Source organism: Leucopleurus acutus (genome assembly GCF_964270905.1).
Source record: "Leucopleurus acutus genome assembly, chromosome: 3".
NCBI lineage: Eukaryota > Metazoa > Chordata > Mammalia > Artiodactyla > Delphinidae > Leucopleurus > Leucopleurus acutus.
Genome location: NC_139145.1, coordinates 164,062,573 through 164,079,876, shown reverse-complemented (window position 1 = coordinate 164,079,876; position 17,304 = coordinate 164,062,573). Strand labels below are relative to the sequence as shown.

At 50.3% G+C, this 17,304-nt stretch overlaps 1 protein-coding gene across 4 annotated transcripts in view; it reads left to right on the top strand.

The window, feature by feature from the left end:
• The window catches only part of TRIO (trio Rho guanine nucleotide exchange factor), a 370,973-nt gene that overhangs the window by 279,521 nt on the left and 74,148 nt on the right, over positions 1 to 17,304 (top strand). For all 4 annotated transcript variants that reach the window (XM_082837244.1, XM_082837245.1, XM_082837243.1 and 1 more), the window contains 3 exons: positions 66 to 208; positions 828 to 927; positions 12,684 to 12,927. In XM_082837244.1, coding sequence (XP_082693370.1) covers positions 66 to 208; positions 828 to 927; positions 12,684 to 12,927 — 487 coding nt within the window. The remainder of the gene's footprint in view (positions 1 to 65; positions 209 to 827; positions 928 to 12,683; positions 12,928 to 17,304) is intronic.

Below are 17,304 nucleotides of genomic sequence, written 5' to 3'. Positions count from 1 at the left end.
GTGGTTAGTGTAGGTTCTGGAAAAGGCCCCTTCTGTATCCTGATTGATTCTAACACTTTGTCAAGGCCTCCAGTATAGAAAACAAGCAGGACTGGATCAAGCATATCCGGGAAGTGATCCAGGAAAGGACCATTCACCTGAAAGGCGCCCTGAAGGAGCCCATTCACATCCCCAAAACAGCTCCGGCAACGAGACAGAAGGGAAGGAGGTCAGTGCCTAGGGATTTTTTTGTAAGTTTGCTTTTATTGAAGGAAAGGAACAAGGCAATGTTAACATACTATTTTTCAAAAATCATTTTTCTCAAATATTTTTGAGAAGTATCGAGGAGTAATTTTTTAAAGAATACAATTTATATATAACATCATTCTTAGTAATGAAATTCCTTTGTCAAGACAACAACCTCCTTCAGCTTAAAGTAAATGAAAGTCTATATGCAAATCCCTAATTCTTTTCCTTTTCCACCCCAAGTGTTATTCATCTGTGCTCCTGTGTAAGTCGTGCATGTGACCTTGGACAAGTTATGTAGCAACTAGACGTTTTTGCTTCTCATTTCTAAAATGGCAGTGACCCTATCAACTGGATTTTTATTACTGTGAGAACTAAATGCAGTGGTAGATGTTAGACTCTCAGCCCAGGGCCCAGCAAAAGACCTGTTCTCAGTGAAGAGTCAGTCATCTATCGTCATTAATACCATGGTGGCAGCCGTAATCAGAGACCGATTTGCACCTCTTTAAACAAATCTGTTCTTCCTCCCATGGCTGATAGCCCATCTTTACCATTCTTGAAAAGCAAATCCAGCAATGTCAGGAATTTCTCTGTGTCTCCAGGGATGGAGAGGATCTGGATAGCCAAGGAGATGGCAGCAGCCAGCCTGATACGATTTCAATCGCATCCCGGACGTCTCAGAACACGCTGGACAGTGATAAGGTGAGCCAGAACTAGCCCCCCTTTCTTTGGGGAGGTGCATGTGGCCAGTCTCCGGTCGGTCGATAAGTGACAGTTTGTCATCAGCATTTCAAACAGCTGCCATGGGTTAAAAGAGGTGCCTGGACATTGTACCAGGAGCAAAGATTTGCAGTGTCAGGGCTAGCAGACTTGAACCCTGAAGATTCAGGAAAAAATCACTCGCCCTTCCCAGTGCCGTTACATGGTTTTCTATCTGAGTGTTCTAAGGCAGTGTGTTTAAGCTATTTTATTTTATATTAAGCAGAAGACCCTATTATTTTAAATTAAATCTTACACAGAGCCGTGGTGTGTGAAAGCGGGGCGCTCTGATTGAAGCAGGGGCAGCGGCATCTGCCGGTGGGCCCTGAGGCATCCGTGGACTACCCACCAGGAAGGAGGATCTGATTTGCAGCAAAGAAGTCTGTAGGTTTACCTTCTACAGCAGTGGCCTAGAGTGTCCTGTGATTCTGTCTTGATAGAATCAACTAACCTACAAAATAAACTGATGGGAGAAGTTGGAACCCTTGGCTTACGTGATGCACAGGTGACCGGAGTCCCCTGTAAAAGCCAGTGGAGGCATTGATGTCCACAGAGTCCTCAGTTCCTACTGAGATAAGCACCTATTCTGTTCTTTTTCTAGAAGGCTTAAGACCAAGTTCTTAAAACAAGGTTTTGACAGCAAGTAGGGATTTCATTGAACTTGCCGTTGGTTCAGAATTCCTGGGTTTCTCGGTGCCGGACACGGGCTGGACTTTCCCACGAGAGACCTTCGTCCCGAGGGGGCTGGAGGAGTCTGCCTTTGCATGATGCCTCCACAGCCCACTCGCTGTCCTGACCTCCCGTCCTTTGGAGACGGCCGCTGTCAGAGCAGAGAGCCCAGTGTCGGGGTTTGCTTCAGCGGGCAAGTCTGAGTCCCAGCCTTCGGTCTTTTCTCACTTGCTTTCACAGAATTCATGGTGTTGAATGTTGTTTCCAGGACAGAAGTGAGTAGGTTTAAAAAGATTGGTTTCCTACATTGATTTCATTTTCAGAATCCTTCTAATAGGAGTAATTAGCTCTTTCTCAACCTCCTTTTTGACTTCACTAAATAATAAGCCCTAGAACTTACAATGCTTAGAGTAACAGGACTGGAGAACAAAAACAGCGTCTCGTTTGATTTTGTTCGGAGCTCAGTGTATTACGTTCAGAAAATATTTCTCTTCAGTAGTAATAATGAGGAATAAGATAAATGACATGTTCAGTCATTTGGTCCCTAATAGCCTCTTCCCCTGAGGCCCACCCACCCCCCATAGTCATTCAGTGAAGAAAATAAAGTTTGAACTTGGAAACATTTCATTAGAGTAATCCCAATTATTTTCTTTTAAAAAAGTAGTAATTGAGGTGACTGGGTTATCTTAATAGTTACACAAGACTTCCACCTGAAGGAAAGGTCCAAAGAAATCGTGGCTCCTGCCGAGGGGACCAATTCACAGACTCGCCAAGGCTGAGCATCGCCGCCCCAGCTGGAGGTCCACCAAGCCCCCAGACTCGCAGTCTTACCAGATGTCCTCTCATGGATCTGGTCTGGGTTTACCTGAGTTTAAAAGTTTATTTAAAAAACAGGTTATTTGAGTGAAATTGCCAGAGAAAAATAAATATAAAAAGTTCTGTCCTTTGGAAGGGGTGTTAAGATTTTTCTGGTGTTTGGCCCAAGAAGAAAGGGTAGCTTTGCGTCTTGGGTGGTTTATGTATAAATGGGTGGTGGGGGGAGTCTGGAAACGCCCCCTGCATCTGGGAAGGGGCTCCTGGCTCTCCAGCCCCCGGCTCTGAGATGGAGCTGCCTGGTACCAGGTTGTGCCTCTGGCCCACAGAGAACCGTGTGCTAGTGCCCCCGGGCTCCCTGTCCCCCGACACTGGGGGCTGGCAGCTGCGGGGCGCCGACTGAGATTCACAGGGGGTTTGCCCCAGAGATGAGGCTCTGCCCTGGAGTTAGGGAGAGGCAACTCGTTCTACTTCGAATCTATTATAGCAAAATAGGCTTATGTGAACTTGGATTTGAGTCTGTACAACTCCTGTAGAAAAGTAAGGCATTATCCTAGGAACTGTTGCTTTTAAGACAACACATTGGGCTTCCCTGGTGGCGCAGTGGTTGAGAGTCCGCCTGCCGATTCAGGGGACACGGGTTCGTGCCCCGGTCCGGGAAGATCCCACATGCCGCGGAGCAGCTGGGCCCGTGAGCCATGGCCACTGAGCCTGCGTGTCCCGTGCCTGTGCTCTGCAACGGGAGAGGCCTGCATACCGCCAAAAAAAAAAAAAAAAAAAGAAAGACAACACATTAGGTACCCAGTGAGAGAGAAGGGATATGTCACTAGCAACAGTGTAGGTTTGTGGAAATTAATCATTTTACACTGGGGATCTACTGGGGTATTAGAATTATTAAAGAACTGCCTCTTAAATATTTTATCTGTGAAGGTAACTCACCGGTTTCTGTTTACCTCATCTCATACCTTAGGCACCAAACTTCATTCGGTAGCTCAGAAATCCCGCCGGGGCCCCTTCTGCAGGTGCCGCCTTGCCTGTGCTCCCGGGTGAAGCTGTGATAGCAGGCCCTCACTCAGCCGCTCTCAGCCTACCTGATGTGCCCATGACTCTTAACCATCTCGCGTAGTGACGTGCCAAAACTGCTTTCTTAAGTGGACGTGGCATGTATTTAATACCCCTCATTGAGTCCATAGGTCCTTAATAGGAAGTACACAGAAAGGATTAAATGTCTTCCTAAGACCGTAGAATGGCAATGGGTTGTCTTCTTCCGTTCTTGTGTTCTGTGTTTGGGAGGAAAATAAGCAGCGTGTGACACTTAATATGGATAAGTCAGAGTGTGGAGTTTGGAGGGGCCATACCATGAGGCCTTATACAAAAGAAGGCCCATGTTTGCGACCACACATATGCCTACACATGTCTGTTCTCTGCTTTGGGGAGGTTTTTCTCCTTTTATGTACTTCTCTGGTAGAACATTTCAGGGTCAGTAGATGATTCAGGAGAATACATTTAAGAAATTGCATCCTTTATGGAGTCAGTTTGTAAAATGCACTGTTACTCTGAACTAGGCTTAAACAGAAAGCCCTGTTATCTCTGATGGCAGTAACTTTTCATATGTCCCAAGGTTCTTTCCGCCCTACATATTTCAAGTTTAAATAGCCTCTGATGACATGGGCAGATAGATCTGGCAAGGGAAATTACTTAACCATATTCTGCCTGTTTGACTTAATTTATGATGTCTGTTATGAGTTAGTTGTTATCATGGAGTTTGGTTCCATTTCAGAAACCGGGTGGGGGGATGTTTTCGGCTTGGCCTCTTGGAGAACTCTTGAGGAGAAGTTGTCTGCCCAGTGCTGAGGCACAGGGTTTTAGAAGAGTCAGGTAAGGAGGGGCCTGGAGACACCCTCTCTCCAGGGACACTGTTAGCAGATACAGACCACAGGGCCCCCGAGCACCTTTCCTTCTTTGCAAACGTCGGTTTTAAAAGCTGCCATCTCTTTGTTCCAGATGTCAGTGTAGCACTGATTCTTGCCCTTATTAATGGTGCTTGCACTGATAAAGCGATCTCATGAAAATACAATGTGGGTTCCAAGGAAATCAAATGCTTGCCAGATTGTTGTCTCATTTGTCCTGAGCTTGTCTCCCTGATGTTGGGAGGGGACGCCTCCAGGTCACTGCGGGGACGAGGGAGGCCAGGTGACCCTCGCAGGGCCACCCGGAATAGAGAGCGGAAGCCAGAAACGGAATGTGGATCTAATTACCTGGCGGGGTCTAGACCCTGTTACTTCACACTAGAGCTGAGGAGGAACTAAATATTTTGGTGTATTGAAGAAGCATTTTGAGTATTTTTTCCTTCTGTGTGCACTTTTAGTCTGTGGTTTGCTTCATATAACAAAAATTTATATTATAAGGAAAATAGAAAATATGCGAACCAGATATAGGCTACTACTATAGAACAAACCATCTTGAGGTCAGGATGAAAAAAATAACCAAGGCCAGACAGGGCAGGCTGTGGAAAAGCGGCCCGAGGCAGCAGGGGGCCAGGTGTGAGCCTTCTCTAGGTCTGAAGCCGAGCTGTGCTATTTGTAATGAACGAGAAATTCAGTTGAGACTTGATACTTGGCACGAATTTTGCCCCTAAGCTTGTGATGTGAGTATATGAATTCACACATTTAAAAAAAATAAATGGTTTCAGTTACTTTTCATGAAGTATATAGAGCACTGTGTTGGGGATATGAAATTTATGTAGTTTAAAAAGTCAATAAACCTCTGTGAAGTGACAGTCTGCACCATAGGAGCTTGGATGGATTTCCATAAATTGCAGCGCTGAGGTAGTGTATAAAGTCATTAATGCCAATACGTTTTAAGATGAGGCTGGCTTCAAGTTTTGGAGAGAGGAAGCCTGCATTCAGCCTCCTTAGGAAGTGCCTCGTGCTTGCATTCAGCCCCGTCCCTCACATACCTGGCACTGTGTGCCACCCGCCTAAGCTCACACTCTCCCCGCTGCCTGCAGTTGCCAGAAGCAGGAGGGAGCCTTGGCTCGAGGCACTGCCCAGCCTGCTGCCCTTGCCACGGTGTCCCAGAGCCTCGTGTAGGTTTGCCCGCGTGGGCATGAAGTTGAGTCGCTTCGTTCAGAAGCCTTTCTGGGGACAGCACATAGTTTTAATCCCGGGATGTCAGTTAAGGGTCCCGACTCCGCCCAGAGGGTAACGGAGCCGAGTAAGCAAAGTATTTAGCGTCCAACAGCAGATGGTTAAGAACAAGCAGGTGCTCCCCAGCCAGGCCTCTGAGCTCTGCTTCTCAGCAGCCTCTCTGTGCCTTAGTTTCCTCATCTGTAACAGGGGACAGTACGACTCCCCCCTCTAGGGCTGTGAGCATTAAAAACGTGCGTTTGGAACAGTGCCTTACACGCCCTGAGCACTGCCTAGATGTCGACGGTCACTGTGTCTTCGTTTCAAAAATTGCCTCCTTCTCCCTCATTCCTGGCTGTTGCAGACCCGCTGCACATCGGCCTCTTAGTGAGCACTCTTGCCTGCAGTGGATTTAGAAGCTAATTGTGTTCCTTAGGAGCTAGAAGCTGTGCTAAGGGTAAGTTGCTCAGACTCGTTTCCTGAACTTGCACGTCTTGGTGGCTCAGCAGCTGAATACTGATCCCGTGTTGAACGGGCAGCCTCTGAAGACGCGGGAGACTCTTGCTTGAAACGTTTTCCCAGCCGCTCCCCTGTAATCCTACCGCATCAGCCGTAGGATGAGTCCGTGCTCTTCCCGAGGTCGGTTCGTGCCTTCCCAGGTGCAAGGGCATCAAGCCCTGTGCAGCCCAGGACAGGTGCCGTTCCACAGGAACAAGCAGAGAAAGCCCTCCCCGCTGGCAGCCTGGCGAGGGTGGCCCCTGGCATTGGTTCCCTCTATCTTTCTAAGTGACTGTGGCTTTTTGTAATTTTTAACAAGTTTCTGAAGTGCTCTCATAAAGCCACAGAACGAATGCAGCCTTTGCTAACTTTACTCAGTCGGACAAACAAAATTTTCCCCATGCTAGAGCAGAGAGCCTCAGTTCTAAGAAAAGGCAGAGTTTTCAAAACTACAACTTTAGGTATAACTGTTAACAAAAGTGCTTCTAAAAATAGTGGTGCATCGGTAAGTGCTTTTCAATGTAAATTTTACAGTACTGGTCAAAGTCACTGCTGACAATGGCGGCCCAGCTTTGATTCAGACTCGAGGCTGGTGGTTTATCCTGGTTGTTCTTCCTCTGGGTGAGGGACCCAGTCGGCTGGTTACCTGGCTGTCATACCTTCGCTTGTCAGGGGGGAAAAAAGAGGCCTTTCAAATGAACTTTTCTGGATAGGTGCTGCTCACCCAGGAAACACAGCAAACAGGCTCCTTTGGGCTCAGTTGTCCCAAGAGGGGTCTTACTTTCCAGGGCCTGTGCTTGAAAGTAGTACAGGTGGGGCCAGCTGACTGCTTCCCGAGCCCCATTCGTGTTTCTGCTTTTCAGCCAACGAAGCTTTTCGTTCATGCCCCGCGGCTCAGCCCTCAGCGCCTCTCGTTCTAAAATGTTCAGAGTGAGGGCAAGCGTGGCATTGGTCCAGGCCAGCTGCTGCTGAGCCTGGAGGCCTGGTACCTGGGAGCTGTCTTCTCTCTGATCTGCTTGGCTTTTTACACTTAAAGTTTGCCTTTTCAAATATATCTTTTAAATTTAGCTTCTCGACATCTAACTTTCCACTGCAGCTCATGTGTGTCCCAGTCAAGGAAGGCTTCCAAGGGTTATTTGCATGTCAAAACCAGCGTGTGATCACATTAGCAAAGAGTAAAGGATTAACCTCCCTGAATGTTATACTCAGTATTTCTGTTCTGGGTAAAAATGTTGGGTAGGGTAAGCTGCTGCTTTTGAAAACGTTTTTTCTCACAGGTTTTCTTTTTCTTTTCTTTTTTTCTGTTTCCTTTTGTTTCGTTCTTTTCTTCTTTTTCTTGGGGGAGGGGTGGTAAGAAACACCATTTTTGCCAGCTTAACCATTTTTCGGTTCTGACAGATTTCTTTTTGCACCCCAATCTGTGAGAGATTCACAGTGGTCCTCTTGGAAACCCAGCAGCAGATTTTGTGACGGCTTCTCCTGTGAACTTGGCCTTGAGTTTGGGGTAAGCAAGGGGCCTGATGGTCCCGTGGTTAGGACGGCCACTGAGAAGCCCAAGCCTCCGGCCTCCGCGAAGTTGCCCAGGGAGAAGCTGGGGTAATGCGTTTCCTTGGGGAATTGTTCTGACTGCCGGTGGTGGCCTTTCTCTTGTAACCACGGAGCTGGTAATTCACGGAGCTGTACTTTCTAGTCCCCTTTAAGCGAGGAGCCACTCTTTGGTCTGCTCTGTGTGAAGCCTGCACAAAACCGCAAGGCCCTTCTAGTGCCTGCACCGTGCTGGGCTGTAGGATGTGACTATGGGTTGGTACACTCTATTCCATAGGAGAAGGTGGCTTTTAGTAGACCGCTTCCCCCTCTCCTTCTGAAGCGCTCTCAGAAAGTTGGCCAGACACCCACCCGCAATTGATCTTAGCTTCTCGAAGCAGATTCATTCACAGGGAGGACTACACCATCCGCGTGTCAGTTGTAAAGAGCCCCTGTTCCTCTGGCGGAACCCGCCCCAGAAGTCACCTGCGAGCCAGTCATTCACATCAGGTGTTTGCTGTTGTCTCTCGAGAGCTGTATGTTCTCGTAAAGTAGACATGCCTCATTGCAGAGCTCCAGGGAGGGGATGCCAGAGCCCGAGCGGTAGGTGAGAAGCACCCAGCCACGGCTCTGCTTCAGTTACTGTCTTTAACTGGGTTCAGGCAAAGCAAAACAATATACCGTGGTTCCTCCAGCAAATGTAAAAAGGAAAGTTCTGTTCTGTGTGACGGTTTTTGAAGGTTCACGTGCCCGCGACCAGGTGAGTATTTCATTCTTTTGGGTGAAACACAGCAACTTGTTCATTTTCAGTCATTGCGAGAACTCAGGCAAGGGGGCCCTGGTTTGGTTCTGCGAATCGTCCGTGCACCAGCATCCCTGGAGTTCCCCCCGGCAGCCCTTTCATGGCTGGTCTTGGAGGAGGCATTTCATTATAGTATCCACGGTCCTTGCTCCAGTTAAGGCCATTTTACTGTCATGCTTTTTAGTCACCACATTTAATTTTTTTAAGGTGAAAAGCAGAAAGATTGGGAAAGGAATATCTTCTGATGAGAATGTCACAAGAGTTAATGTGAGTCATGGAAATTGAGATTTTCATAAATTGCAATCCTCAACCAAATGCTTGTGGTAAGGAGCCCGTGATACAAGTCCATAAAATACAGAGATGTGACAAAGATAATGTGAAAACTTTCACAGAATATGGTTGGAAAGGAAAAGTGAATTTTTAAACTAGATCAATGGAATGGTAACACTTTCAACATAGTGAAGAAATTGTGTCACTAGGGGTAGAAATGTCACTGACAATAAATAAGGATAACCCAACCTTTTTCTAATTAGGAGATCAGTTCTACATAAAAGGCTGTAATGACTTGCATTGATACTCGAAAATAGTTATTTTAAGTCTTTTATACCAAAAAAAAAGTCTTTTTAATTAACAAGCCTGGTCTTAAAGACAAGCTTTGGAATAAGTTTAAAATATTCAAATGCGAACATTGAGGCAGAAATCCATGGGTTGTCTCCTCTCTGGACTAGAAAACGCCCATTTAATCCTCCCCTTACAGATTTGTGCAGGAGATTCTTATGGGAAAAGTCAGTTTATTCTTAGGGGTAGAGCCAAGAAGGTATGGTTTTCTTAATGATAATTCTAGCACTGTTTGAAGACATTCTTCTGGTACTAGATTTTGTTACTAACTCTCTAAAGGCTTTGAGAAAGAATTTTGACTCAGTATGCGATTCTTTGTCAGAACAGGCTTGATTTTCATTTCTCAGGCTCTGTCAAGTGCACAGATGTTTCCAATAGTTCTGATTACTCTGTGAGGGGCTGGAAACTCAGCGCCAGAAAGAAAGTCTAGCTTCATTCCTCTTGGCAGCCGCGTTCTCCCTTCCCACCCTTCCCCCACCCCCAGAACACACCACGTGGCTTTGAGCAGTCTGAAGAGTTCCTACAGTGGGAGAAGGAGACCAGCACAGGCCGGTGATGAGGGAACACGTCTGAAGTGGAGCTTCCCAGGGCCGGGGGTGGTGACACGCGGGGACCACGTGCACGCGCGGGCCCAGCAGACGGGCGGCTCGGGCCAAGGGAAGGCTCCGTAGGGAGTGCAGGCCGGGCTCCCCACGGGGCTTGTTCACGGGTCACATTTTCCCTGGGATGGGAAACATTCCTCCTTTTCGTTACAGGGATTAACCACTTCCATAACGTGGGGTTTTACGAGGAAGATTCTTCTCCGGGCTGGGCCTCTGCTGTTGACCTTTTAACATTAGCATCTTCGAGTGTTCACAGAGAAATGTGTGAGACTCAGCATAGTTTTTCCAAAGATAAGTTTGTAAAATTTAGAAGGGGGTTAGTCACTTGGGGAAAATGTCCTTTGTGGCCCAGCAGAGACAATTCCTTTTGTCGATATTTGTTTTATTTTGGAAGAGTTTTGTTTTGTTTTGCTTTCTGTGGTTGTCAAGTGGACATGTGTTTCTTATTCTAAATATCTGAACCTTGTCTGGAAAGACAGGAGGGCAGTGGAGAGCATGGAGCGTGACAGAGGGCCGGCAGGCAGCCGAGGACGCTGCAGGGCCGCGAGCCCGGGTAGGAGTCAGTTCTCTGCCGGTGGTGGGGCTGGGTGGCCTCTCTGGAACAGGATGTTTCCCGGCAGCAGGCCTGGCCGCCCCGTCCTCCTGCACATCGCAGCTCAGCCCGGCGACCGTCTTCTCTTCTTCTGTGGTCTCTGTGCTGATGCCCAAAGGGGGGACAGGAAACACACAGGCAGAGTTCACTCCCGAAGTCACAGAGGAAGAGCCCATGTTTTGTTCTGGTTTTCAGACAGCTCATTTTTACAGCAAACCTATCTTACCTTTTTCACTTCAGCAAATGTGTGACCACTTGCTGGGTACAAAACCTGCTGCTAGCTTCCTCTTACAAGCTGTGCGCCGGCCCTTGGCACCTGGGGCCTCACACACATGCATGGAAAGGTCGCAGAAGAATGACACAAACCTGCTTTCTGGTGCGGAGGACAGACACACACACACACACACACAACCCAAAGCGTGGCTCGTGTCAGACTTGAGACGTAATTTGTTTAAGGACAGAGTGCTAAGGACGGTAGACACGGGAGCAGCTTCTCAGAGGGGTTTGACGGGGGCTGAGACGAGAGCAGCTGGGGAGGTGAGGGCTCCAAGCAGAAGGGCTCACGGACACAGGGCATGCAGGACCCACCTCAGAAGGAGGACATGGCCACTCTGGGCTGTGAAGCGCGGGAGAAGCACGAAGCCTGCCCGGGGAGGCGGGCTGGGACCCAGTGACGGGAACGTTGCGTCTTATACTAAGGAATGTGTGCCTAAGGTTCTTGAACGGGAGGATGGCACATGTGAACGTTTTAAGAAGGGAACTGTGGCAGCAGTGTTCAGGTGGTTTGGAAGGAAAGCCTGGATCGGGCAGGGTACTCGGGGAACCAGTGCAGAAATCCAGATGAAGTGATTGGTGTGGGCGTGCTGACGAAGGGAGAAGTCAGAAACACATTCTAGAATCCGACTGACCGTGTTTCAGGGGTGCAAAGGAGTGCGGCTAACTGTGATACCGTTACCCAAAAGGCAACGCTGGAAGAGAAACAGATGTGAGGGCGAGTAATGAGTCACGTCCCAGACTCACTGCTTTGAAGGGATGGGGAAGCAGCAGGCCCGGATGCCTGCTCGGAAGTGCCCAGCACGGAGGCTACGGCGTGCAGCCTGAGCCTGGGGCTGCCCGGATTGGAGGGCCAGAGAGGGTGGGCCAAGGACGGGGAGCTGGTCACAAGGTTCTCCTACAGAGGGGCGATAATGAGCATACCTGTGAGCTGTCCCCAAGGAGCGTTCGGTCGAAGGGAAGATGCACAGCAAGCGGTCGTGAGAAGGCCCTGCACCTGTTTTCCAAGCAGAGATCACGGAGTTGGTGCTCTTTACAGAGTTCCTGGGTGTGCTTCAAAGGGCCCAAGACTTAGAAGAGTTCGGACAGAAAATGGGAGTGAGCTGAGAGGAGGGAAGGAGGGGAAGGCCCTTCAGGCCAAAAGCCATGTGGCACGTGAGGGGTCAGCCAGTATCCACGCAGCATGTGGAGGGACGTGTTGAGGCCTGGGGCGGGGAGGGAGCCCAGGCGGAGCTGGGGTGGGGGGCAGCAGTGTGGGGCGGGGAAGCTTGCGCTAGGGAGTATCCTGGGGGCTGGCGAGGGCTCTCGAAGGGTTTTGGAGAGAGAAGGGCGTGCTCTGCCCGTGCTTCCGGATGCTGCGCTCCCTGCTCTGCGGCTCTCCTCCCGATCCAGGGGGCACAGGCGCTGCCCCGGCCGCACCGCTCTCGCCAGGCCGGAACCGACCTCCAACTTTATCACCGTATTTTGCAACAATCCCCCCAAAGGCCTACAAGCAGAGTTCTTACTAGTTTGCCCTAAGTTTAAAAATGAGTGCAGTTGACCTTTAAACGGGTGCAGTGCCCTGGTCCACTCATATGTGCGTTGTTTTTCAATAAGTACATATATGTGCTGTAAATGTATTTTCCCTTCCTCATGATTTCCTTAATAATATTTTTTTCTAGCATACTTTATTGTCAGAATACAGTGCATAAAACTTATGACATACAAAATACGTGTTAGTCAACAGTTCATGTCATTGGTAAGGCTTCTGGTCAACGGTAGGCTACCAGTCGTTATGTTTGGGGGGGTTCGAAAGTTAGACGCAGATTTTTGACCGTGCGGGGGGTGGGCGCCCCTAACCCCGACGTTGTTCAAGGGTCACCGGTAAGTGACACTCTTTGAGAAGGGACATATGTCTCAGGCACAAAAGTAGTTGGACACTCTCATGGAAAACCATCAGATTCTGACAGTGTAACACACAGAAAATCATTATTATACATTAGAACGTGAAAAAGTAAATGTTCGAGTGTTTCGAAAGGGACGTAAATTAAGGGACAGGGAAACGGGAGAGCCCTCATCCGGCTGGTGCCCGGCGCTCTGACCCAGCTGTGGAATGGGAGCCGAGCTCCCGGCCCAGGCACCAGCCTCGCCTGCTGAGGGCCAGTGGCTTGGGCTCGCTGACCTGTCCCCTCCCTCCCCAGCTGTCCGGCGGCTGTGAGCTGACAGTGGTGATCCACGACTTCACGGCCTGTAACAGCACCGAGCTGACCATCCGCCGTGGCCAGACCGTGGAAGTCTTGGAGCGGCCCCATGACAAGCCTGACTGGTGTCTGGTGCGGACCACCGACCGGTCCCCCGCGGTGGAAGGCCTGGTCCCCTGCGGCTCCCTGTGCATCGCCCACTCCAGAAGTAGCATGGAAATGGAGGGCATCTTCAACCACAAAGGTAGGAGTTCGCGGGCGTGGATGGCAATGACGGTCCTACTGGAAATGACACCGGTGCTTCTGTCCCTGCTCCCTGCAGCCTCATAATAGGTACGATCCCTCTTGGTCACTCGTGCCCCAGTCCGTTATCCCTGTGTCTCCGGGCCTTCTTAATCCATCTGGAGCTGAGATGGAATAAGGATTTCACCTGTCACTCAGAAATAATGAAGCATCGCCTCATTTCCCAAGGCCGCGTAATAAGATAGCCGGTTAGCGAGGGACAAGGGGGCTGTTGTTGGGGGCCAGTGCCATCCATAAATGGAGGAGACAGAGAAGACGCTCTTCTCCTCCAGGTGGTGTTGGAAACAGGTAGGGGAGGTGGGACCAGACTCAGCATCTTCCTAATCAGGTTTTCACATTGTGGATTCTTTATTTTGTTAGTGTTCAGTGCTAGACAGTCAAGCATGCAGGTTCTGAGAGTTTGTCTTTATAGCTTGATAAAGTGTCTTGGGGCATCCCAGACTCCCCAGGTTCCCCGCCTGGAGAGGGAACGCAGCTGGACCCCCCGGTGGGGAGGCTGGCCAAGTCAGGCAGGGCTCAGTGTCAGGGGTCTGCAGCTGTGACAAGAGAGGTGGCTTTTGAAAAAAATGCTTTTCAACTGAAATAACGGTATTTGAACAAAACGGCATTTGGCACTGGGGACTCCTTTAGAGGCAGGCAACTGTAGCAAGGCCGCTTTTCCACGTGTGTCTGGATGGGTCAGTAACGAGCTCCCCGCGGGAGTATGAGCGTCTGTTTATCCTGAATGTCCAACATGGTTGCTGCTGGACTGATGTGGCTTGAAACGGGACCTGTCTGAATCGAGCTGGTCTGCAGGTGCAAAATACACACTGGATTGCAAGACTTACCATGAAAAAAGAATGTGTAATTATTTTATAGTCATTGCAAACTGGTACTATAACATACTTTATAGGGTGGGTTAAATAAAATGTATGATTAAAATTAATTTCACCTGTTTCTCTTTACCACTTAAATGATGGCTACTAGAAAAATTTAAATTACATACGCAGCTTGCACTGTGTCTGTTGGACGGTGCTGGTTTAATCTCTCATCTTACTGAGGAGCTAATTTGAGCCTTTAAGACCTTTTCAGAAACACTGAGCTACATAGCTTCTAGAAAAATGCAGAATGGGTAGAGTTTATACGCTTCAAACCGCATTAGGTCAGTCTTCGTTTTTCTGCCATGCTGGCAGATGGCCGATTCTTCCAGATCTGGGGGTCAGCGGTTGGTTTACCCTTCCTGAGAGAACTCCATTATACTCTGCATATTCCAGTTCTTTTAATTTTGGAACATTCCAGTTGCTCCCTCCGTTGGTCAGCTGTGCCCTCTTTTTTTTTTTTTTTTTTTTTTGCGGTACCCAGGCCTCTCACTGTTGTGGCCTCTCCCGTTGCGGAGCACAGGCTCCGGACGCGCAGGCTCAGTGGCCATGGCTCACGGGCCCAGCCGCTCCGTGGCATGTGGGATCTTCCTGGACCAGGGCACGAACCCGTGTCCCCTGCATCGGCAGGCGGACTCTCAACCACTGCGCCACCAGGGAAGCCCCTGTGCCCTCTTTACGTTCGTCCTGACGCGTCCTGCAGACCATCCTCTGGCTGCTGAGGGGTTAGTCATGGCGCTGAGCTAAGTGAAGCTGCACAGGAAATAGCCGGTGACTTGCCCCCTCGGGAATTACAGGCCCGACCATGTTCCGGATCCCTCGGGGCCTAAATGTGACTGTATCATCACCTCAGTAAGCAGCTGGAAGAATTAGGCTATGGTGTCTCCAGGGATCCAAAGAGAAAGGCAGGGAATTTCCCAATTTTGCCCCGAAGCTGAGCATCTGCTTGCAATTACGGGGAAGCTGCCCCTGAGTGCCAGCAGCCCTGGACCTGCCCGGCTGTGGTGCCGAGTTCTGAGTTCAGATAGCGGCTGGTGCTGGGCTACCCGTTGGCCCATCGCCTGGGTGTTCCCAGAGTTGCATAATGTAGTTAAGTCCTTGAGTCTGAGTTGAAAAGGAAGTACAACGTTTTTTTCAAGTTCGTCTATTATATGCAGAGGAGCCCCGGTGAACTTAAGCTACAAATAACGTTTGTTCTGAAAGATTTCTTTTCACATGTGCCTTTCCTGTGGGGTGTTCTCTACTTCCTGGTGTTCGCAATTGCAGGCTAGCCCAGCAGAAAGAACCGTGTATTTATCACACTTGCCTTTGTCCTGAAAACTTCCTACAGAGGTTGGGTTTGTGCTTGTCTTCTGGCTTGACTCCCATTCACAGCCTCTTCTCTCTGACGTTCTGTGACTTTCCGGCACCTGAGACGTCACTCCTCACGAACCCTCTGCGTACTGAGAAGGCGTCTCTTCGCTGAGTAGAACCTGTTGTGAACTAACAGTCAGTTCATAGATTGGGGCTCAGAGCCTTAGGCACTGTTTTCCTCCTTTTCCGAAGTTCTGTTTTTCCTGTAGTGCAGGGAAGCTCTTGAGGTGGCCTGTTCCTGGCAGTGTTGGGACTTGGGTGGCAGATGGGGGAGGGAGGATCCTCCTTGGGCTCTTGGACAAGCCTCTGCCAGAGCCTCCTGTGCGCGGTCAAGTCCAGGGGATCGGGCAGTGACCTGCGCCTCCGTCTAGGAGAAGAGTCTTCATCGGGTAGTCGGGGCAGCAAGGGGCAAGGGTCCAGAACGAGCCCCAGGGACTGCGGGAAAGAGGCCGCCGCCCCCCTGGGGAGCAGGAGGTCCCCAGGGCATCTGCTCGGCGCCACAGCTCCCCTCCTGGCTCTCGTGTGCAGAGGACCGCGGGCGGTTCACGTACCACCGCGCGCTGGGCCGGCGGGGCTGCTGCTCAACCGGCCTCTGCTGGCGCGGCGGCTCATTCGGAGTCCTTTCCGTCTGAGAGCCGGGCTGGGCCACAGGGCCACTGCAGGGAGGGGTCCAGTGCGGCCCCTCCTCTAGAGAACTGGGCACCCCGCGCCCTCCAGGCCTCCTTCGCAGGGTCGCGCGCGCGGGCCATCTGGCCTTTCACACGCTGCAGAGCTCCGGAGCGCCGGGGGGGCGGGGTGTCGTGATGTCTCGTCCCTGGTCACTCGCTGTTGATCTGGTTCCTTAAATGCCTGTGATTCTTGCTGCTCTGACCTTCCAGGTGGAGGAACAAGCACATTCGCTAATCTCTAGTCCCACAGTTTTCTCAGCCTTAGTGCTTCAATTTGTTCACAACTCCCCAATCCAAACACCTTAAGTTTCCAGGTGAAAAACATGCCTGTTGAGATTAAATGTCTGTGTGTTTGGTTGTGTGTGATATTTAAGAATCGCAGTGTGGCTGTGAGGATCAATACTCGGGTCAGCCCAGCGGGGCCCATTACGCACTGGGACCACCGCCCAGGTCGCAGGCGCTCTGAGGCGTGGCTGCAGTTGGACGTCTGCTGGACGGCACGAGGACTTAGGATTTATGAGCCCCGGGCTCCTTGGATCATGCCCAGTTTCCCTGGGTGATGTCGGGGGAGGATAGAACATCACTGATTTAAACGAACAAGAAGTATAATTGTACAATTTGTTCTTCAGGAAGATATTTTTGGCTCTGAGGCTAGACTCCAATGTGGACATGATTCAGGGGAAAGGTCGGTACGGGAGGGTAGCCGTGGAGCGGCGTCCGTCGACGGGCAGCCTTGGTGTCTGGCATCTTGCGCTCATCTTGCCCTGGCCGCCCTTCTCCCCTCTCACAGCCTCTCAGTCACAGGCGGCAGGCAGGCAGGCAGGCAGCAGCCACAGTCAGCAGAACGGGGCCTCTGCCAGTCCCTGTGCCCCTCCAGCGCGTGTGTGTGGTTCACACCACCTCCCACCGCAAAGGTTCTCCTGGTCTGGGGCCCGGTGAGTCCGCCGAGCAGCCGGATTGAGAAGCAGTGGCCCCCAAACCCCCGCGTGTGGCCATTGCTAGACTGCTGATACAGGGTCACGGAATTATCTTTAGTCTCTCAGAAAATCCACGGGATTTTTCTGTCCTACTGTCTCAGCGTGGAAAGCTGTCACTGTTCTCTGTTTATTTACTTTAGTGTTGGTCCCAGAAAGTAAACAGGAATATCAGAAATGTTTATATTCCCGACGAGGCCCGTTCACCACATCGCCTTTTTGGTGCTACCCTAGACTGAGTAGGTCAGCTGCTCTCTTTCGTCACAGCCAGAACTACCATACGTGATAGTGTTTGAGAGCTTAGCTCCATGGTTCGGGGGTCACCCAGCAAGCATCCCTGGAGCAGTGCAGGGGCCCTGGATGGGCAACAGTGCCCAGAGTTGGCGGTGAGAGGGTGGAAGATACTCAGTAAAAGTAGGATGGTACTGGGTCAGTAACCGGGCAGAGTCGCATCCCGAGCTTCCTG